The sequence below is a fragment of the Urocampus carinirostris genome, chromosome 5, assembly GCF_059441175.1.
Source record: "Urocampus carinirostris isolate Australia breed hairy pipefish chromosome 5, RoL_Ucar_1.0, whole genome shotgun sequence".
NCBI classification, from domain to species: domain Eukaryota; kingdom Metazoa; phylum Chordata; class Actinopteri; order Syngnathiformes; family Syngnathidae; genus Urocampus; species Urocampus carinirostris.
The window spans coordinates 38,722,360-38,745,630 of record NC_142353.1 but is presented as its reverse complement, the minus strand read 5'-3'; the positions used below and the strand labels follow the sequence as shown (position 1 = coordinate 38,745,630).

The following is a 23,271-nucleotide window of genomic DNA, read 5'->3' as shown; positions in this document are numbered from 1 at the left end:
AAGCAATTAAGTAAAACCAGCAACATTGAAACTCAGAATCGTTGAAAACAGACCTTTTTTTGCTGATATAAAATTAGGGTTGGCATGCATACATACTGAACATCCGTGATTACCGTAGTCAACAAACACCACGCTAGAAAGGTACCACAGATAAAAACATCAGGACTAAAAGCTATGTCAGAAAATTGTGTTTTAAAGCAGTGTTTGAGTCAATAAGACTCAACGAAAATCATAAGTACTCAAAGTCACAGATTGCTGTCAGTGTCGTGCGTGCGCACTGGTTATGGGTAGGACGGTTAAGTAGAACATCGGACATTTGGATATTGAATTTTAAAATGACATTGTCTAGTGAACCTAATTAAATCTACTGAAAAATTGATATATTCCAATATGATCGGTTAAAGCGATATTTTTATGGCTATGTCAGTATATCAGCTCATCCTGTAATTTGTTCTAATTTTCACTCAACATATAGACACACACATACTTTGACTTGTAAATGTCCTTCATTTATATAGCACTTTTCAAGTCAATGAAGACCTACCAAAGCGCTTTACAATGTGCTTTACACTTTCCCTTTTACACACACTAACTAACCAAGGCAACTCATTGGGGGTATTAGGGATTCTGTGTCTTGCCCAAGGACACTTCGACACATAACTCAAAAGAACTGGGAATCGAACTTGCGACCTCTTGGTCCCAAGACGACCACTCCTGAGCTACTGCCGCTCATATTAGTAACACAAAGTAACTCTCAGCTTGAAAAACGTTTGAGGCCCTTGATCTCGTGCATGTACTTAAACTCATGGCCTGGGGCCAATTGCGGCCCACTGGATAATAGTTTGAGGCCCCCACTCTAAATTTGTAATGTAAGCGTGATGACACAGCGCTTGTGGCTGATTCTGAGGAAACATTGGGAAGGTTGGTAATGGAGTTTGGAAGAGTGTGTGACAGGCGTGAGTTAGGTGTGAATGTTGGGAATAGTAAGGTGATAAAGTGTTTACGTAATGGAGTGGGCATGGCGTTAGAAATCAGGTTGCATGGACAGGTGCTTGAAGAAGTTGAAAGCTTTGGGTACTTGGGTTGTGATGTGGCTGCAGTTGGTGAAATGGAGTTCGAGGTATTGCACAGAGTGAATCAAAGAAGCAAGGTTTTGGGTGTTCTGAGGAGAGTGATGAGCAACAAGCGTATGAGTATGGATGTTAAGAGGGGACTGTATGAGAGTGTGATTGTGCCGACTGTTTTGTATGGTGCAGAGACTTGGAGCCTGAACGCAGATTTGAGAAGGAAATGAAATGTTTTTGAGATGAAGGGTTTGAGGAGTATGTTAGGAGTGACAAGATTGGATAGATTGAAAAATGAAATTGTGAGAGCCAGAACTGGAGTAGTCTTGGAACTGAGCAAGCGTGTGGATAAGAGAGTACTCGGTTGGTTTGGACACATGGAGAGGATGGATGAGGAGCGAATGTTGAACAAGATCTACAGAAGATCTACAGAGCAGAAGTAAATGAAAGTAGACCAAGAGGAAGGCCGCGATTGACATGGATGGATGGTGTTATGAGTGCACTGCAGGAAAGAGGTCTAAATATCGTGGAAGCTAGAGCTCTTGTTGGTGATGGGAATGAGTGGAGAGGTGTTGTAAAAGGATAGTGGGATGCTTATGTCAAGTCAAGTCATTTTTATTTGTATAGCCCTAAATCACGAAGAGTCTCAAAGGGCTTCACAGATTATTACACTATATTACACAGACTATTTTTCAGCTTAGACGCGTTCGAAGGGATAGGCAGGGCACCTGCATGATGCGGCAGGGGTAAACCAGTGAAAGCTGTCTGGCCCTGCTGTTGAAGAGAAGAGTGAGTTGCGTCACCCTGACCCGAGCGACATGGCCGCTTTCTGGTGTCCCGTTTCATCTGGAGGGACGAAAGCATGACCAACTTAGGTGCGGCGGTGCCAAACTTGTTTGGGCATTTGGGTTGTCCATGGTCATTTTGTTTTTGCTACTTTTTCCTTTTTTCTTTTCCTTGTTTTTGTATACGTGTTTGTCATGCTGTCGGTCACCCCTGTTGAGGGATATGGCCAAGGTAGATAGATAGATAAATTAGCGTGGCCCATCTGAATTAGGGATTCCATTATTTATTTTTTGAATTGTACGTCAAAAATCGTTTGATTTTAGATTTTGTGTGGAGAATGTATATGTATATATATATATACTGGACTGTCTCAGAAAATTAGAATATTGTGATAAAGTTCTTTATTTTCTGTAATGCAATTAAAAAAACAAAAATGTCATACATTCTGGATTCATTACACATCAACTGAACTATTTCAAGCCTTTTATTATTTGAATATTGCTGATTTTGGCTTACAGCTGAAAAAAACTCAAAAATCCTATCTCAAAATATTAGAATACTTCCTCAGACCAAGTAAAAAAATAATTTTATAACAGCAAAACTAAATCAAACATTTGAAAATGTCCATCGATGCACTCAGTACTTGGTTGGGAATCCTTTTGCACGGATTACTGCATCAATCCGGCGTGGCATGGAGGCAATCAGCCTGTGGCATTGCTGAGGTGTTATTGATGCCCAAGATGCTTCGATAGCGGCCTTCAGCTCATTTGCATTTGTAGGTCTGGTGTCTTTCATCTTCTTCTTAACTATACCCCACAAATTCTCGATGGGGTTCAGGTCAGAGGAATTAGCAGGCCAATCAAGGACAGTGATGCCATGGTCAGTGCACCAGTTACTGGTGGTTTTGGCACTGTGGGCAGGTGCCAGATCATGCTGGAAAATGAAATCCTCATCTCCATAGAGCTTTTCAGCAGATGGAAGCATGTAGTGCTCTAAAATCTCTTGGTAAACAGTTGCATTTACTCTGGACTTGATGAAACACAGTGGACCAACACCAGCAGCTGACATGGCTCCCCAAACCATTGCTGACTGTGACAACTTCACACTGGATTTCAAGCAACTTGGATTTTCCTCCTCTCCAGCCTTTCTCCAGACTCTGGCGCCTTGACTTCCAAATGAAATGCAAAACTTGCTTTCGTCTGAAAAGAGGACTTTGGACCACTCTGCAACTGTCCAGTGCTTCTTCTCCATAGCCCAAGTCAGACGCTTCTTCTGTTGTCTTGAGTTCAGAAGTGGCTTGACCATGGGAATACGGCTATTGTAGCCCATTTCCCGGACACGTCTGTGAACTGTGGCTTTTGATACCAGGACTCCAGCTTCAGCCCACTGTCTTTGAAGCTCCCCCAAATTCTGGAAGCGGCTCTTCGTCACAATTTTGTTAAGGCTGCGGTCATCTCTCTTGGTTGTGCAGCGTTTCCGGCCACATTTTTCCCTTCCAACAGACTTTTTGTGGATATGCTTTGAAACTGCACTCTGTGAACAGCCTGCTCTTTGAGAATTTTCCTCTTGTGTCTTACCCTCCTGATGGAGGGTATCAATGATGGTCCTCTGGACAGCAGTCTTCCCCATACTTGTGATTTAGTTTACTGAACCAAGCTGAGTGTTTTTAAGGCTCAGGAAACCCTCGCAAGGTGTTTCGAGTTAATTAGATGATTCAGGTGATTAGTTGAATAGCCTACTTGTATACTTTTTCATGATATTCTAATATTTTGAGATAGGATTTTTGAGTTTTCTTAAGCTGTAAGCCAAATTCAGCAATATTAAAATAATAAAAGGCTTGAAATAGTTCAGTTGATGTGTAATGAATCCAGAATGTATGACATTTTTGTTTTTTTAATTGCATTACAGAAAATAAAAAACTTTATCACAATATTCTAATTTTCTGAGACAGTCCAGTATATATATATATATGCAGTGAAAAACTAAGTATTTGAACACCCTGCTATTTTGCTATTTCTCTCACTTAGAAATCATGGAGGGGTCTGAAATTTTCATCATAGGTGCATGACGAATGTGAGTGATAAACTAAAAAGAAAAATCCAGAAATCACAGTGCATGATTTTTCAACAATTACTATTTCTTCATAACACACAGGGACACAATTTTACAATTCAATGAATCTTAAAAATATGACCTTTGACATGTAATTTACAGTATTTTTTTTCAACAATATTGTGATGCCACATTAGCCAGTTGTTAAACTGGTCTAATCCATGTGAATATATTCTTAAAATAACCCTACCAACCCTGAACTTAACGTAGAAATGACAAACATGACACATAGTCGCAGCCCCGCAGGAAGCATGATTTGCAGTTCACAACAGAAACCGCTTCTTTTCCACGCAGCCCAGGAAGCTGTAACATGCATGAGTAAGACTTATAATGTCATTTGCCCAAAAACTGGACTAGCCCATTGAGTGAGTAATAAATATGGAAACTCCTGTGTGGGACATCCCTCCTTTATCTTGTCCTACAGAGCCACGAACATGACCTATGGCTTTTGTCAGAGGAAGTAGGAGTGGGCGGATCCATCCAAATACCGATATTATTGATACTAAGCAAATATTTGGATCTGATCGATACTATTGTCCTCTTCACCTCAACAACAATGTCCTCAAATCACCACTTCTCTAAGTAGATAGTGCAGCTCTTCTCTCTCTCTCATGGCGCAATTTCTCACTCTAATCATATGCCAGAGTTGTGACACACAGGCACATTTTAGCACCTCTCCCTACCTGGCCTACTGCTGCATCCTGCTCGTCAGCCAGAATCTATGCAGCCGCCTTATCAGAAGCTAAAAATGACCGAGGCATGTACTTTTATTTATCTACAGAAAAGCACAATGCCAAGCTTAATTTCAGGGTTGGGTAGGGTTACTTTAACTGGATTACTTTCAATTACTTTTGGATTACTCCAATACCAAATATGCTAATAAAAGACAAAATAAACTAAATATGAATAAAATGACTAAATTTTGTGCAGGCCTGGGGAGTAACGGAATACATGGAACGGCAAAAATGATGTTGGCAAGCTGTTTGGATTTATTTTCATTTTGTTTCTGTCGCATTTTATGTTAGTTTTGCCGGAGATCAAATAGATCAAAGCCAGGAGAGAAAGCTTACCACATGTTGTGAGTCATAAATGTATTCATATTTAGTTTATTTTGTCTTTTATTAGCATATTTGGAATTGGAGTCATCCAAAAGTAATTGAAAGTAATCAAGTTAAAGTAACCCTACCCAACCCTGCTTAATTTGTGCCGTAAAGTTGTCTGCTACTTTGGCAACACTACAAATGTACCTAAAATCATGAAATGAAGATCACCCTCCAACCAAAAACAAACTTGTTACTGTTCCTGTAAAAGACAACAACCTATAAATCCATTGTCACTATGGCAACAGAGCCAATAAGAGACAATTGACTCTTTATTTGCATTATTAAATTTATTTTCAAGATATTGCAATGGAAGGTTGACACTGTTTTACAGTATTTGTATTTTTGTTACATTGCTGTTTTTTGGTTTGGCTTTCTTGGTTTTGTTCTGAAACAATTGTTGTAGAAATCTCATCTCATCTCATCTCATTAGCCATACCGCTTATCCTCATTAGGGTCGCGGGGGGGCTGGAGCCCATCCCAGCCATCTCCAGGCAGTGGGCAGGGGACACCCTGAACTGGTTGCCAGCCAGTCACAGGGCACACAGGGACAGACAGCTCATTCGCTCATTCACACCTAGGGACAATTTAGACCGGCCAATTCACCTGAAATGCATGTTTTTGGAATGTGGGAGGAAACCGGAGTGCCCGGAGGAAACCCACGCAAGCACGGGGAGAACATACAAACTCCACACAGGAAGGCTGGTAGCTCACACCCATGACTTTAGAACTGCGCCGCGGACGCGCTAATGATTCAGCTGCTGTACCACCCTGAATTGTACTTATTTAATGTTTTTTAAAACAGAAAAAAATTTACAGCCAAAAAATCTTTGTTCTATGTTTATCTAAAAGATATAACTGTCATTATTACTCATCTCACTCACCTGTGCCCGCTCGTTTGGCGCCAGCTGCTGCTGGTTACCTGATTGGTTCTCCCTCCTATTTAAGCTCAGTGCTTTCACTCCCCCTTTGTCAGTCCGTCAGTGAACCTCTGTTCACACAAGGCAAGCATTTTGACTCTGACTCCCGTCGGTCCCGTTTTTTAACCCGTATCCCACCCGTCTGTTCGTGATTTCCCCTTTTGTTTCCGGCTACGACCCGTTTTTTTACCCCGACCACGTTCTGATCTCCAGTCCCGGCTAACGACCCGTTTTTCCCGTTTGACCACGTTACGATCTCCCGCTCCGGAAGATCCCCTTCTGCATTCCGAACACGTTCCGATCCCATGAGCGGCTTGCTTCCCTCGTCCAGCGAGCACCGGATCGCTGGCGCTGGTTTTTCCTCTATATCTCAATAAACTTGTGAGTAACGTCACGCATCTGGGTCCTCCTCCTGTTCTGGTCTTGACAAAAACTATGTCAAGGGAGGGTTCAGATACTTGATACTTAATATGATCGTGACCAGGGTTGGGTAGGGTTACTTTAACTGGATTACTTTCAATGACTTTTGGATTACTCCAATACCAAATATGCTCAAAAGACAAAAGAAACTAAATATGAATAAAATGATGACTCACAACACGTGGTAAGCTTTCTCTCCTGGCTTTGATCTCTTTGATCTCCGGCAAAACTAACATAAAACGCGACAGAAACAAAAAGAAAATAAATCCAAACAGCTTGCCAACATCATTTTTGCTGTTCCATGTATTCCGTTACTCCCCAAGCCTACACGAAATTTAGTAATTTTATTCATATTTAGTTTCTTTTGTCTTTTTTTAGCATGTTTGGTATTGGAGTAATCCAAAAGTAATTGAAAGTAATCAAGTTAAAGTAACCCTACCCAACCCTGATCGTGACATTTCCGAGTAAAAAAGTATCAGCATCACTCGATACTACCGTGTATTTACTTGGATTGGATCAATACTAAAATTGCCAATATTGTCCAACCCTACAATGAAGTTATATTATTTTTGTGTTTAAGATAGGAGGCATCAACATTCCAAATGACATCAGCGACCATTTTTACAACACTCTTGCTGTTTGTGTGTGTTTGTGTGTGTCCATCATTCTTTCTGAGTCAAAGCAATCTGTAAACTCACTCTGTTTTGTTGGTGTTTTATTCATTTTATTATTTCATCATCTCAGCTCTAGTCATTGAAGTGCTACTCCCAACCTCACCAACTACTATCACAAGCAGATATCATGCGTTTTTTGAAATTATCTGATCGGAAACCACATAACTCGCTTCTCTTTCGTCATACTCGATAGTAGAAGTGTGTTTGTTTACAACGCCGCTCAGTTTCTCGGGCTCTCTCACTCCCACACAAGTCTGCAAAAAATGGTGCAGATGTCCGCTTTGGGGCAACACTATAAAGAAGAGTCTTTACGACCACTTGCTGCATATGAGCATCATCAGCAGCTAGACTTTTCTTAGTTTTTTCGTATTGTTTCACCAGAATGGTAAGTCAATGTCTGTTGAAAATAATCGTTTCCTTGCTACTTCATGCTCTGATTATGGGTTTTTATTCGAGTGTCAAGAACCGGAACAGGATCAGGACCCAAATGCGTGACGTTTCTCACACAAGCTTTTTATTTTACGGGAAATGGGGAGTCATGCACGTTAGGTAGCAGTCTGGCGTAAAATGATAGGAAGCCAAAGGCAGACGAGATCGATACCAATTGACCGAGCAGATATCGGACCGATGGGGTCGATACCAGACAGGACGGGACAGACAGGATTGATATAAAAACAGGAAATGGAAAATAAACAAGACAAACTAGACGGGAACGAAACTGTAAACCGATATTAAACAACGGGACGGACAGAATTGCTATTAAAACAGGATATCGTAATTCAACAGGACAAACTAGACTGGAACGAAACTGGAAACCGATATCAAACAGGACAAAATAAACGGGAACAATACTGGACAGGAAATACCAACAGGAACAGGACCAAGTCAAAACCCACGTCTTGCGGGGCAGAGGTTCGTTGATGGACTGACAAAGAAAAAATGAGAGCACTGATCTTAAATAGACAGAAAGCCAATCTGTCAATGAGTATGGTGCCACACGGGCGGGGCCAATTGGGCGCCATGGCAACCGTGACATCGAGACCACTTTGCGACCCAAATTTTTCATTTTTTGTAGGCTATTTCAAGATTTAAACTGTATCAGCACCTTTTTATTGAATTTAAATTGAATCAATGGAACAATTTATTTAGAAAGAAGTAAGCCATGTGGAGAGGTTCAAATTCACCCCCTAAAAATAATATTAAGATCTAGTTATTGCAGGAGATGTTTGAGCGTATAATGCATGAAAAAAATAAGGGACCACGATACTTCATGTTTGATTAATTGTTTATTTCGCTCCTCTGATTCCTCAGAGATCAACTTTGGTATTCTGGCTCCTGCACATCGGTCTAGTGGAAGCTGATGGACTTGACTACTTTCCCCAAAAATGTATGTTATTTCTTTGTATTTTAATCCAGTGATCGGCAACCACCGGGTTGGGGACCAGTACTGGGCCATGGGTAGATTAGTACGGGGTCTCACAGAAAGATGAAAAAATGCCCTTTTTGGTTATACTGTACCATATTTATCTGTGTATACGCGCATTCTTTGTGAATTACACCTTGTTTTCATGGTAGTATAAAACCGTAAATGAGCATTGATTAATCAGTCCACAGATATCGCAGATCGCAAATTCTCAGCAGTGGATAAACCGGAATGGAACACGGATAGCGTTGGGTAGAGCACCAAATCGTAATCATTGGGTCACTAGAATCTGGGGTGAAAAAGGAAGACGCATTTCATTTGATCTCATCATCACACTTTACTCATGATGCCACGATGTAATGGAGCATAATTGGAAAGAGTTCAGCCAAAACTGTCAACACCAGAACGGAAACAGGACCCACTCTCGTAACGTTTACCACAAGTTTTATTAAAGGAGGAAGGGGTGCGCCCATGATCCAGTGTTCGCTCTCGTACTCGGCTTGTGATCTGAACACGGAAGTGGATCTTCCGTAGCGAGCGATGGCGGTGTCAGGGCGGAAAACTGGTCGGTAACCGGGACTGGGAGAACAGACGTGGTCAGGATCCAAAACGGGTCGTAGCCGGAGACAAACGGGAGCAAAAACGGGACAGGTGGGAGTCAGGGTCGAGAAAGGCTTACTTAGTATAAACTGAGGTTCGCAGACGGACTGACAAAGGGGGCTGATAGGAGTGGGTTTAAATAGGGACAGGGAGCCAATCAGAGTCCGTGGCAGTTGGTGCCAAAGGAGCGGGCACAGGAGATTCACATCGGTAATTATGACATAAAACTATGTTGTACACAAAGTTTCATGGTATACTATCGTTTTGTGCAATAATTGGCTAATCTACAAACATCGCTGACCAAAATCTCATAAAAGGATTTAAACTAAGGTCGTGGTAGTGAGAGCTCTGTCACTTTACCAGCAGACCACCACTGGTACAAATGACACATGAAAAGGCATAAAAGCGTATCTTAATATCACACTACTTTTACTCACAGTACCAGAAACATTGATTTGCATGGTGCATTTTGTTCTGCATTAAAATTGTCATGATTACCGATGTAAATCACCTGTGCCCGCTCCTCTGGCGCCAACTGCCTCGGACTCTTATTGGCTTCCGATCAGTACTTGTACCCACTCCTGTCTGTCCCCTTTTGTCAGTCTGTCTGCGAACCCCAGTTAACACTAGGCGATCTTTTTTCGACCCTGACTCCCACCTGTCCTGTTTTTTTTGCTCCCATCTGTCCGTCCGGCTTTGACCCGTTTTGGATCCTGCCCACTTCTACGCTCCCGTCCCGGCTTTCGACCTCTTTTCGTCCCCGACAGCATCTACTCTCCTTTCCTGGCTAACGACTCGCTTCCGACCCCCGACCACGTTTTTGCTCTCTTATCCCGGCTACTCACCCATTTTTCCGTTCCCGACACCGCCATCGCTCGTTACGGAAGATCCACTTCCGCGTTCGGAGCGACCTGCTTCCCGCATCCAGGAATCACCGGACAGTGGGCGCAACCCTTTCTCTTTCTTCCAATAAAACTTATGAGAAACAGAACGGGTCCAGATGCAGGTCGGCAACAGGTATTAAGCAGAAAACAGGGCAAAACAGGTCGATGGCCGGGACGGAGGAGCAAAGGCAGTAACGAGTCCAGAAAAGAGGTCGGCAACAGATATCAGGCAGAAAACAGGGCAAAACAGGTCGCTGGCCGGGACGGAGGAGCAGAAGCAGGAACGGGTCCAGATGCAGGTCGGCAACAGGTATCAGGCAGGAAAAAAAAGGGCAGGATAATGTCGGATAGTACAAAGCTTGCGTAGCTGAAAGCATAGGTTCGCAGACGGTCTGACAGCGTCCTCTTGGAAGATGGGGGTTTGAAAAGAGTCAGGGAGCCAATCAGCGACCAGGGCTGTTGGCGCCAACGGGGCAGTCGCAGATGCCCCGAATCAGCAATCATAACAATATCCACCATGCAGGGTTTTGGGTTTCTGTAAGTAGGCCAGGTCAAATAAGGACACATCAAACTACGCACTCCATTTTTAATAGTCTAAAAAAACAAAGCACCTTTTGCATTACCTGAGAGGCTCATCAGTTACTTGTTTTCCATCCAGTTATTGTGGCAAAAAAAGGCACTAATGTCACACTGCCGTGCGGCGTCTCTTCCGAGGGAGATGAAGTGAGATGGACATTCGAAGACGAGGACATAGATTATGAGGACGATATCGAAAAAGACAGTTTTACGTTAGTAGTCAATGAGATTGGCGCTCCCTCGGTGGGAAACTACACTTGCTGGAGCAAAGAGGAGAGCGAGTCCACGTATCTCCTCTTGTTGGCTGAGGAACCGGGAGAACTTGGTGAGATGTTTCTTGATTTAAGCGTCCAAAATGCATCAGCGATTCTGAATTGTATTTCACTCATCTTTGTCATTTCTCCTAGATGATTTCCTCACCTGTCGTGCCAAATCGTACAGCTGCACTTTTAGTTGTGTATGGAACAACGCTAGGTACAAACATATTCGCCTTGGAGTGGGACCTCACTGGTAAACAAATATCATTTTGATTCTTAGTTAAAGTGAGGGACGCATGCTTTGAATCAGGGGTGTCAAACTGATTTTAACCCAGAGGCCATAAAGTGTAAATATCTCTCTCAAAGGGCCGGACTAGTAAATTAATGGCATAAAAAGTCTGCCTAAGCTGTAGGGCTGGGGATCTTTCAGAGGCTCACATTTTTTATATAGGGTTGTTGTCACGACCGGAACAAGGAGTGGACCCAAATGCGTAACGTTTCTCACAATGCTTTGTTAAGGGATCGGGGAAGTCAGGGCAAGCGGAAAAGACACCAATCTGGTGCTCGCTGGACAGGTGGAACAGAAAGCGCCTGCGGCTGACGACAAATGGCGAGGCGGACAGGCGAGGCCAGAGAGCAGAGCGTGATCGTGGACCGGACAAGTCGGGTAGCCAGGGCAGGAGAACAAAGTGTGATCGTGGATCGGAACAAGTCGGGTAGCAGGGATGGGAGAATGAAGCGTGATCGTGGATCGGAACAAGTCGGGTAGCCAGGATGGGAGAACGAAGCATAGTCGGGGATCGATACAGAAAACAGGGGACGGAATCAGGCAGGTTAAAATGAAGATGATCTATGCGACAAGATATAAACTCACCTTTGAGAATAGTGGACTAGTTTTTGAAAAATTCATAACATGTTGGTGCATGCTGTAAAAGGGTGTGGCGTAAATCACGCTCTGAATACAACACTATATCTATATACATATCTATATATCTCATCTCATCTCATTAGCTGCACCGCTTATCCTCAGTAGGGTCGCGGGGGTGCTGGAGCCCATCCCAGCTATCTCCGGGCAGTGGGCAGGGGACACCCTGAATTGGTTGCCATCCAGTCGCAGGGCACACAAAGACAGACACTCGCTCATTCACACCTAGGGACGATTTGGTCTGGCCAAGTAAGCTAACATGCATGTTTTTGGCATGTGGGAGGAAACCGAAGTTCCCGGAAGAAACCCACGCAAGCACTGAGAGAACATGCAAACTCCACACAGGAAGGCTGGTAGCTGGATTTGAACCCATGACCTCAGAACTGTGACGCACACGCGCTAACCGCTGCGCCGTGCTGCCCTATATATATATATATATATATATATATATATATATATATATATATATATATAATATATATATACACAGTCTCTTATTTTTACTATACATATATATATATATATATATATATATATATATATATATATACAGTCTTTTATTTTTACTATACATATATATATATATATATATATATATATATATATATATATATATATATATATATATATATATATATATATATATATATATATATATATATATATATATATATATATATAAACTTCTCCGGGACAGGAGAACGGAGCGTGGATCTGGGATCGATACAGGAGACAGTGGATGGAATAAGGCAGGTTACGGGTAGTCGGGACAGGAGAACGCAGCGTGGATCGGGGATCGATACAAGAAACAGGAGACGGAATCAAGCAGGATACGGGTAGTCAGGACAGGATAACGGAAACCTTTTTATTCAAATATTTCTTGCTCTGCACTAACTTGTGGCCTGTTATTGTCCGATAATACCTTATCAATAGTTTTTTTTGTGCTTACTCTACAGCTACAACAGAGACAATATGTGTAACTGGATGATGGGTGATGATAAAGATGGCAAACTCCACTTTGAGCTGACCCACTCACTTTCACCCTACTCCGAGGAAAGAGTCATGCTACATCTTACCGCCGAAGCAATTGCAAACGGCTCCCTCTTCAGGAAGACTAAACGATTTTATCTCCGAGATATTAGTGAGTATTTATCCATCTTGGAGACAGTCGCTAATTTCCACAAAATCTGGATTACCATGACGAATTACTTTTATCCTCATGGCGCTTTCTTCGGTTTTGGGTTGGCGTTTGGACTCTACTTAAAGCAGACCTTTTCTTCTTTTCACCATTTTCACGCTACACTAACAAATAGAAACACAAATCTCCTTGATAAGTGTAATAAATGCTGTGCTTCCCCCTGCAATTTAAGTCATATGTTCTACTGCTGCCCCACATGACTTTTAGAAGGGCTATTTGGAAACTATGTCAACATTCTCCACAACCTTCCTCATTAGTAGCAATATTTGATATAACAGAGACTTTTATTTCATTAAATTCCACCCAAAAGGATGTTATAGCCTTCAGATCATTGCTAGCGAGCAGGGTTGGGTAGGGTTACTTTAACTTGATTACTTTCAATTACTTTTGGATTACTCGAATACCAAATATGCTAGTAAAAGACAAAAGAAACTAAATATGAATAAAATTACTCAATTATGTGCAGGCTTGGGGAGTAACGGAATACATGGAACGGCAAAAATGATATTGGCAAGCTGTTTGGATTTATTTTCATTTTGTTTCTGTCGCATTTTATGTTAGTTTTGCCGGAGATCAAAGAGATCAAAGCCAGGAGAGAAAGCTTACCACGTGTTGTGAGTCATAATTTTATTCATATTTAGTTTCTTTTGTCTTTTATTAGCATATTTGGTATTGGAGTAATCCAAAAGTAATTGAAAGTAATCAAGTTAAGGTAACCCTACCCAACCCTGCTAGCGAGGCGGTATTTATTACTACATTGGAAATCACCAAGGTACCCTTCATTTTGAGTAATAAATGCACTACAGAAATAATTTTGCATTACTAGACTGCTAGGTAGAAACCTAGCTAGTAACTAGCCGTAAGAGTCATTGATGGATGGATGAATGAATGGCATCTTCAATTCATTTTTCACAGTCTCTAAATTGTCCTCAGTTCAACCAGATCATCCTAAAATTGTCAAATGTCAACAACTGGAAAACAAATTCAGCCTGACGGTCCATCCTCCATCTACCTGGTCCACCCCTCACAGCTTTTTCCCCTTGGAACACGAGGTGCAATACAAGCACAGAGAAGCTGGAAAGGTGCAATACAGCATACACATCGACACTTCACTTCTTTTTCCTTTTCCTAAGTAAAGCTCTTCTAATATCTGTCATTGTGCTTGCCTTCTCAAGGACGTGAACCTCATATCTTCGTCACCCTCCATCTTGATTCCACAGGACATCGGGAAACTGAGGGTTCGATCCCGTGACTCGCTGGTCAAGTCGGCCTGGAGCTTGTGGTCCGACTGGACAGATTTAACCTGCTAACAACACTGTCTGCTTTGCTTCTTTATTCAACCTCATTCAATGTGTCGGGAACTCAGAGAATCCTTGCCTTTCGGAATATCAGTTTTTAACACTGACATTCTAACACTAAAACTATTTATTTATAATTTATTTGAAACCAAACACAATTAAATGAGCTGTGTTCGAGTGTTGTAGTTGATCTATCAGCCCTTCAAATAAACACTTGCACTCTATTTCTCCGACACTCTTTTTTCCAGTGGCTGGCCGTGTATTTCACACCTAGGCATTCAGTGATGCTACGTCTTATTGGCTAATCCAGCCGGTGAGACAAAATTGTCACAAGCCAGAAACGGAGACAGGACCCAATAGCGTTCGTTTAACTCAGTTTTATTGAAAAAGAAGCAGTGTTTGCTTCCACGATCCGATGATCGTCGGAACCGGGTAGCTGATGGCAGGAACGCGGAAGTGGGGCTGGTCGATAGCCGGGACAGGGGAGCAAGGGCAAATGGGTCCAGAAACAGGTTGGCCACACAGTAACAGGCAGAAGAAAACAGAGCAGGAGATTGTCAGAGGGTACGGTGCTTGACTAGCAAAAGCGTAGGTTCGCAGGACGGTCTGACGCCTTTCTCTTGGAAGCCAGGGGTTTAAAAAGAATTCATGAACCAATCAGCGCTCAAGGCTGTTGGCGCCAATGGGGCAGCCGGAGGTGCCCCGAATCAGTAATCATGACAAATTTGGAGAGAAGCACAAAAGAAAAATGAGCCACATCTAGTCAATAAGACGTAGCCGCATCTTGTCAATAACTATTTTATGGCTATAAAACATTTACTGCAGTTACAGCTGTGACACATAAAAAAGAACATATTTAATAACCTCATAAAATCGCAATATTATTTAGTACTACAACCACATCTTACTCACAAAAATCTGCATCCAACCTCCTTTCTTTCCTCAAGGACAGGATTCAATAATATGTGGCGAGCAATGTTGACCACCGTATAAAATAAATTTGCATTAAAAAAAAGCAGCACAATTTCACCAGATTATGGCAGTGGAGCTTTGGCTACCTTGCCCGTGGCTTTTTGGGAGAATTTTAGCCCACCGTATTTCCAAAACGGCGACTGTAAATAAAAAAAGGAAAGTTGACTGTGAGGGCCGCCGCTTCCAAGACAAGTGGAAAATGGAGTATCTCTGTCCATCGAAATCCGAAACAATGTGTCCGCCTAATTTGCCAAGGGAATGTGGCTGATTTCATAAGCACTGTCAGACTAAACATGCTGACGACAACCCAGAATAATTGAATGGTTTCGAGCCCCGAGAATGCGGGGATCTACCCATTTATTTGAACCGAAATAGGAGTTTCCTCGTTCCAAAAGCTACGACCAAATGTTTTGTTATCTTCACGCCTTATCAATTCTGCAACAAAATGAAAGATATGTCAGTGAAAAAACAAACACGATTGGTAATAAATAGTCCGTCCTCGGTTTACCTGAGCCTCCGTTTGCAGAAAAATACCCGCCTCCACACCAGCCTCCACACGGCCGTTCTTAGGATCGGGCTCCCCCATAAGTAGAGTGTCGGGGTGACCAGCGCGTTGAAGCGGGCCAGGATGGCAAAGAGGTTGGTGGCCTCGTTGCGAAAAAGCAATCCTTTCCGGGTCAGTTGCCTGACGATAATGTTGACGAACGAAGGGCACCAAAGGACCAGAAAGCAGATGACCACGAAGAAGATAATGCGCAGCGACTCCCTCTTGTTGTCCCGTTCCACGCTGGGCAGCTCTCGGGCCAAATGGTTGCGGGCGATCAGGTACAGCTTGACGGTCATCAGCACCTGAGCACAAATTCTCCAAGTTTAATACGTAAACCAAGAAACCAAGAAATCAAGAAAGTAAGAAAGTAAGAAAGTAAGAAAGTAAGAAAGTAAGAAAGTAAGAAAGTAAGAAAGTAAGAAAGTAAGAAAGTAAGAAAGTAAGAAAGTAAGAAAGTAAGAAAGTAAGAAAGTAAGAAAGTAAGAAAGTAAGAAAGTAAGAAAGTAAGAAAGCAAGAAAGCAAGAAAGCAAGAAAGCAAGAAAGCAAGAAAGCAAGAAAGCAAGAAAGCAAGAAAGCTAGAAAGCTAGAAAGCAAGAAATCAAGAAATCAAGAAATCAAGAAAGCAAGAAAGAAACAAAGCAAGAAAGAAAGCAAGCAAGTAAAAAGGAAATCAAGAAAGAAAGCAAGAAAGCGGCAAAGAAAGAAAGAAAGACAAAAAGCAACAAAGAAATACATAAAGAAAGACGGAAAGCAAGAAAGCAAGAAAGAAAGTAAGCAAGTTAGCAAGTAAGAAAGTAAGCAAAAAAACAAGAAACCAAGAAACCAAGAAACCAAGAAACCAAGAAACCAAGAAACCAAGAAACCAAGAAACCAAGAAATCAAGAAATCAAGAAATCAAGAAACCAAGAAAGAAAGGAAGCAAGAAACCAAGAAACCAAGAAAGCAAGCAAGAAAGAGAAAATCGGTATTTTGAAGTCAAGGTCGAAATAGAACGAAGTTGAGTAAAGTCAGTAGAGTTTTTCGCACAACCGGCTTCTTCGGCTCGGCTCACTAAAAAGAAACGGCTCCTTTTGGGTCCCAAGCGGCTTTACAGGTTGTTTTTGCTTCTTTAATCCCAACATGACCAAATATTATGTAAAATTATGCAAAAAATGACTTAAAGGAAGGGGGGAATAGAGCAAAAAAGAAAAAAATACCAAAATGAAAAAGTAATGAAAAGCTGAGAAAAAAAAGAAACAAAAGGAGAGAAAAAGATAAAAAAAAAGAGCAGGAAATTTTCAGAAAAGACCCCAAAAAAAGAAAGAAATAAAGGGAAAAGGAATTAGAGAACAAAAAAGCAAGAAAAAAGTAACAGCTAGGACAAAATAAACACAATGAGATTTTTTTAAAAGGTTTTTAAAGAAAAGTAGAATAAAAGGGGAAAAAGAAGAAAAAGTTTGTGTTGCATTCAAAGAATTTCCAATTCTGTCAAGTCAATCTTGTTGCCAACATTGTGCTTCCACTAAAAATCGTGCAACCGACTAAATGAGCCCCCAAAAATGTTAGTATTATGCGACAAAAGATACCAGGAAAAAAAAGAAACGGAAATCTTGTGATAGAATTGTAAAAACAAATTACATTTGTAGGCCGTACAACCTTTGCAATAGTACATGAGTCAATTCATTCAAAAGTGAAAAATAATAAAGTTTTGGACATGTTTGATAATGGATTAGTTGCCACACTTGGGATTGCTGTTGCTCTGTTGTTTCAAACGTTGCTCACCGACTTTGTGTGAACGCTCAGACCTGTGGAAAATTAGAGGGAACATTGTACATATACCAGAAGCATTCTCAGTTATGTTAGATTGTCTCTGACATGATACCTGGTAGTCATACTCACCAATGACTAAAAGTGGTCTAGAGCAGTGTTCCCTCTAAGCTGCGTGCGTGCGCAATTGCGCACTGCTCGCGCATTCTCAGCGCACAAGAAAATCTAGCCAGCGCACAAAAATGAGGGCTCAAAATTACTAATTAAGTAGCGACTCAAGTCAAAGTTACAGTGTATGACGGTAAAAATACACGGGTTCCCCTGACGTTGTGTCCTAAATGCGGTATTTTGAAGTCGAGTCGAAGGAGAACGAAGTTGAGTAAAGTTAGTAGTTTGTCGGGGAACCGGCTTCTTCGGCTCGGCTCACTTAAAAGGAACCGGCTCTTTCAGGTACTAAACGGCTCTTCGGGTTGTTTTTGCTTCTTTAATCCCAACATGACCAAATATTATGTAAAATTATGCACAAAATGACTTAAAGGAAGGGGGGGGATAGAACAAAAAGAAAAAAATACCAAAATGAAAAAGTAGTTAAAAGCTGAGAAAAAAAGAAACAAAAGGAAGAGAAAAAAGAAATAAAGATTTAGAAAAAAGCCAGAAAAAAAGAAAAGAAAGAAATGTAGGATAAAAGTAAATAGAGAACAAAAAGAAAAAAGTAACAGCTTGGAAAAAAATAAACATTTTTAAAAGGAATTTTAAAAAAGTAGAAAAAAAAAGGTTGTGTTGCATTCAAATATTTTCCAATTATACCAAGTGAATCTTGTTGCCAACATTGTACTTCCACTAAAAATGTGACTACGTACAGTTCTGTACCTTACAACCGACTAAATAAGCCCCCCAAATGTTAATATTATGCGACAAAATATATCAGGAAATAAAAAGAAATGGATATCTTGTGAAAGAATTGTAAGAACAAACGACGTTTGTAGGCCGTACAACCTTTGCAATAGTTGCTCACTGTTGTTTTAAGCGCTGCTCACCGACTTTGTGTGAACGCTCAGTCCCGTGGAAAATTAGAGGGAACATTGGTCTAGAGTAACTTAAATGAAACAAGAAAAATAACTCAATTAAAAAAATGCCCTTCTGAAACTGATTAAAACCGAACGAAAAAACGAATACAAGTGAAAAATAGACTTAATCTTCTATATGGACATTTCTTTTTCATTGAGCATGCTGACCTTAACCAACACGATGAACATCAGGATTATAACCCCAAAAGCAGTCAACTGGACCGCCTTGGAGATAGGCAGCAAGTTCTGTACGGTGAGGATGGTGTAGGTGTAGATCCAGCTGAAGGCGCAGAAGCTGATCACCACCGGGGGGCTGATGTAGCGATTGTAGAAGAAAGGGTAGCTCACGGCCAGGTAGCGGTCGAACTGAGCGAACAGGAAGGTCAGCACGTTGACGCCCAGGAAGGACGGAAGGATGTAGAAGGTGCTGTTGCGGGACGGGTAGCCCTCCTGGACGTCGAACAGCCCCAGGTAGTAGACGGAGAAACCGGTCAGCGTGTCGCTCACGCTGGTGTTGAGCATGAAGATGAAACGGTTCTGGACACGCAGTGGGCGGCTGAAGGCGATGCCGAGGGTCACCGAGCCGGCCATCAGGACAGTGCTGGTGGCGAACAGAATGTGGAAAATGAACACCAGGAAGTCACCTACCGAGTCGAAATCAACCGACAGGGGGATGGTGCCATTGAGGAGCATCCTCACGCCCCCATTGCAGAGTGGGGACTGCCAGCCTCTTCGGGTCCTTTTTAAAGGCAACACGCAGACCTCCGGAAGGGGGTTTGGGATTAGCCTGATGTTTTTTTTTCCATTTTATTTTTCCTTTTGGGTGAAGTGGAGCGCAAGTAATCACACCTGATGAGGCCTTGCCGCAGAGTCTCGATGGGATCCTCGATAGTGTCTCAGGTGTCACTGGTGCTTGTTGACTCCTTTTAACATCAAAAACAACCTCAAACTTGTTTTGAAATAAAAATGAAATGATCTGCATTTATATAGCGCTTTTCAAGTCAATGACTTCCCAAAGCGCTTTACAATGTGCTCCACATTTCCCAATAGCGGCCTTGCAGCCATGTAAGGCGCTAACCTGCTCATTGGAGGTGTTAGGGGTTCAGTGTCTTACCCAAGGACACTTCGACATGTAACACGGACGAGCCGGGATTCGAACTGGGATCCCTTGATCCCAAGACGAGCGCTCTACCTCCTGAGCTACTGCCGCCCAACCGAAACCAATTAAGTTGACTTGGACTTCTTCAACAATTTGAGTTATTACCGATGTTTTTTTGTTAAAGTTTACTATGTTTTGTGTATTGCATACCTGTCAACCTGTACGGTTTTGCCGTACAAAGTACGTTTATGATGCATTTTAAGACGTGTACGACGTACGAGAAAATCTGAACGCAAATTTGTCAATTATGGGTACCATCCGGTATACACTGACTATCACGAAACAGCAAATCAATCAAGTCAAACCAGTTCGCCGCGGTAGCCTCTATCTCGGTATAGTTTTTTTCCGTTGCAAAAGAAGCGGGCGGTTTGATGTAGTGAAAGGAAGTCCGTCTCTTTTTAGAGAACCGGCTTTTTCGGCTCAACTCATTAAAGAGAGCCGGCTCTCAAACGGCTCACTTGCTTTGATGCATTGTATTACGAATTATTATGTTGTATAAAGAAGTTAAGAAAAAAAGGAAGTATAAAATGAGAAAATGAAAAAAGACAGGTTTGTGGTTATCCCTTTAATCAGTATATTATCAACAATAATTTAATGCAGAAAATGAATTCATAATTTGAATAAGAACATGTATTATTCTACTTAATTATATTTGCATGTATTTTTCCTTCTACAGTGAACGTCCAAGGTACTTCATTTTTGAACTTTTTTTTCATAATAAACCTCATTCATGTCAAGCGACTCGGGATCTCACAACAAAATGTTAATTAACAATATATATGATATAACGAAACACATGTACAATATAACATGTTAAACTACATAAATAAACACGTTTGAAAAAAAAATATGGTGTAAGGTTATTTTGTATTTTGTAGGGGAAAATACGACAGTTTGTAAGGGCATGGAGCCCTGGAGGTTGACAGGTATGGTATTGTCATTCTGCCTGGTCATTCTGGAAGGGTGATTACCTTGTATGGGCCCCCTTCTCAAGGTTTTTCCACTTGTGGCTTTCATGTTTAAAAAAAAAAACTAAATATAGGGAGATGATGTTACGTCTTTTGCTTTTGTGACACATTGAAGGCTTAAAGGCTCTTTGTCTGTTAAAGAACTCTGTGTTTTGTATATATTTGTACCTACATTCAAATGATTTCTGTTGTTGACTCCAGGTCATTTTGATCTCCTAGTAAACATGCTTTTTTAGTGGTTGACTGAATCTAGTTACCCCACTTACAATAATAAATGTGGTAATAACATAGTAATAACCTAGTAATATCATAGTAATAACATAATAAGTTGCTATTTTAGAAATGGAGATCAAACTAGGGGCTTTGCAACGGTCCGGCAACCAGTTCAGGGTGTCCCCTGCCTACTGCCCGAGGATAGCTGGGATTGGCTCCAGCACCCCCGCGACCCTACTGAGGATAAGCGATGCAGATAATGGATGGATGGATGGAGAACAAACTGGGTGCCATTTGCGCTAACTAGTAACAAAAATTAGCTCTCCGGTTGAAAAAGGTTGGAGACCCCTGATTTAAATGGATAAAAAAAACTAGATACAATGAAATAAAAAGGTTGCTTTTAAAATAACAAAATAAATGTTCAAAATCAGGCACATAAATAGATTAATGAAACAATCAATCAAATGGTATCTTAAAAAAGATAGATAGATAGATAGATAGATAGATAGATAGATAGATAGATAGATAGATAGATAGATAGATAGATAGATAGATAGATAGATAGATAGATAGATAGATAGATAGATAGATAGATAGATAGATAGATAGATAGATAGATAGATAGATAGATAGATAGATAGATAGATAGATAGATAGATAGATAGATAGATAGATAGATAGATAGATAGATAGATAGATAGATAGATTTTGCATTTTCCTTTTGGGATGGCTTGAAAATTTGCAAAAAAAAAAAAAAAAAAAATGAATAGGAAATTGTCATTAACCAGAACCGGATCAGGACCCAAACGCGTGACGTTTCTCACACAAACCTTTTATTTCACGGGAAAAGGGGAGTCATGCACGTTAGGCAGCAGTCTGGCGTGAAATGATATTAAGCCAGAGGCCGACTAGATCGATACCAATTGCCCGCGTAGATATCGGACAGATGGGGTCGATACCGGACAGGACGGGACAGACAGGATTGATAATGAAACAGGATATCAAAAATAAACAGGACAAAATGGACAGAAACAAAACTGAAAACCGATATTAAACGGGACAAAAATAAACGGGAACCATTCCAAACAGGGAATACCAACAGGAAACAGGACCGAGTCAAAACCCACGTCTTGCGGGGCAAAGGTTCGTTGCCGGACTGACAAAGGAAGAATGAGAGCACTGAGCTTGAATAGACAGAAAGCCAATCTGTCAATGAGCCGCAGCTGGCGCCACACGGGCGGGGCCAATTGGGCGCCATGGCAACCGAAGCGTGACAGGAAATAGTGATGTTGTGCTATTTGTAAAGACAAAGTGTAGTTTTTGCTATTGCCATGAAATTTAAAACAAATACATTATTTGTGTTTTAAAATAAATATTTCACATCATAATTTTAATACTTATATATACTTAGATATTATACTTATATATGATAGTATTTCTGATTAAATGTGTTTATTAAATCTGATTCATTTTCTAAAAATTGATTTTAAGCATTATTTTACATTTTTTTAGTACAGTGACTTTGCAAATCATCGAAGGTGCTTCAGATATATAATTAATAAAATATATCGTTATTATTATTGTTATTACTTAAGTTTTTTAAGTTTTTCCTTGCCCTCATGTAGGCTTCAGATCAGGTGATGATGTAATAGTCGTCTGTACAGCCCTTTGAATCATCTCGTGATTAAGGGCTATACAAATAAACATGACTTGACTACTATTCTTAATTGTGTACGTATAAATTTAAGAATGAATATAGATAACTATACTAGACTATAAGTACTGGAATGTGAAATTAAGGAAAAATGAACCAATCAAAATGGTTGAAAATCTTATAAGAGACTAAAAAAAATGATTTTTTTTTTCATGATCAAACATTTTCAAAACTGCGCCAAAAAGCAGCATGTGGCTCTAGAACCTTTATAGTGGGTGGAAAGTCCAACTTTGTTGGCGATAGAGCGCAGCTTTCTATGTATTTTGGTGCTTTAGTGGGTCCAGAGTGTTTTGTTGACATCATGGCCTCTAGAGAAATTCGAAAAAAGATTTGCTCATACATCAATTAGGTTCATCAAACCTTCTTTCTTCTGAGGGTACCCCTAAAAAACAAAAAAGGGAAAAGTTTGGTAAAAAAAATGAGAAGATAAATTGTAGGGTTAAGTCACTTTCCGTAGTTTGCAATCTTCCTTGTGCTTTTTTTGCGCTCGTTTTCGGTTGAACTACACAATACATCGACTTCCTGTGCCCTTTTAAAATGTTGTTTGACACACTTCTATTTTATAGCATACGAATAACCTATATTTTATGTTGACAATATCTGTGTATTATTTTCCCTCATATAGGTTTTAGATCAGAGGATGATGT

At 40.9% G+C, this 23,271-nt stretch overlaps 2 protein-coding genes across 2 annotated transcripts; one reads left to right on the top strand and one right to left on the bottom strand.

Moving 5' to 3' along the window:
- The first annotated feature begins 3,914 nt into the window (after positions 1 to 3,914).
- il12b2 (interleukin 12B 2) lies at positions 3,915 to 14,249 on the top strand. The gene is made up of 7 exons (XM_088335272.1): positions 3,915 to 3,923; positions 8,388 to 8,463; positions 10,642 to 10,884; positions 10,967 to 11,069; positions 12,698 to 12,882; positions 13,873 to 14,021; positions 14,115 to 14,249. Exons 1-7 carry the CDS (start codon positions 3,915 to 3,917, stop codon positions 14,247 to 14,249), a joined length of 900 nt encoding a protein of 299 aa, XP_088191398.1.
- A 1,013-nt stretch (positions 14,250 to 15,262) lies between these two features.
- On the bottom strand, positions 15,263 to 19,263 carry LOC148366327 (uncharacterized). The gene is made up of 3 exons (XM_088335198.1): positions 18,739 to 19,263; positions 15,718 to 16,058; positions 15,263 to 15,644 (listed from the first exon to the last, which is right to left on the bottom strand). The coding sequence occupies exons 1-3, from the start codon at positions 19,261 to 19,263 to the stop codon at positions 15,629 to 15,631; spliced, it is 882 nt and encodes a 293-aa protein (XP_088191324.1). The 3' UTR covers positions 15,263 to 15,628.
- Positions 19,264 to 23,271: the final 4,008 nt, after the last annotated feature.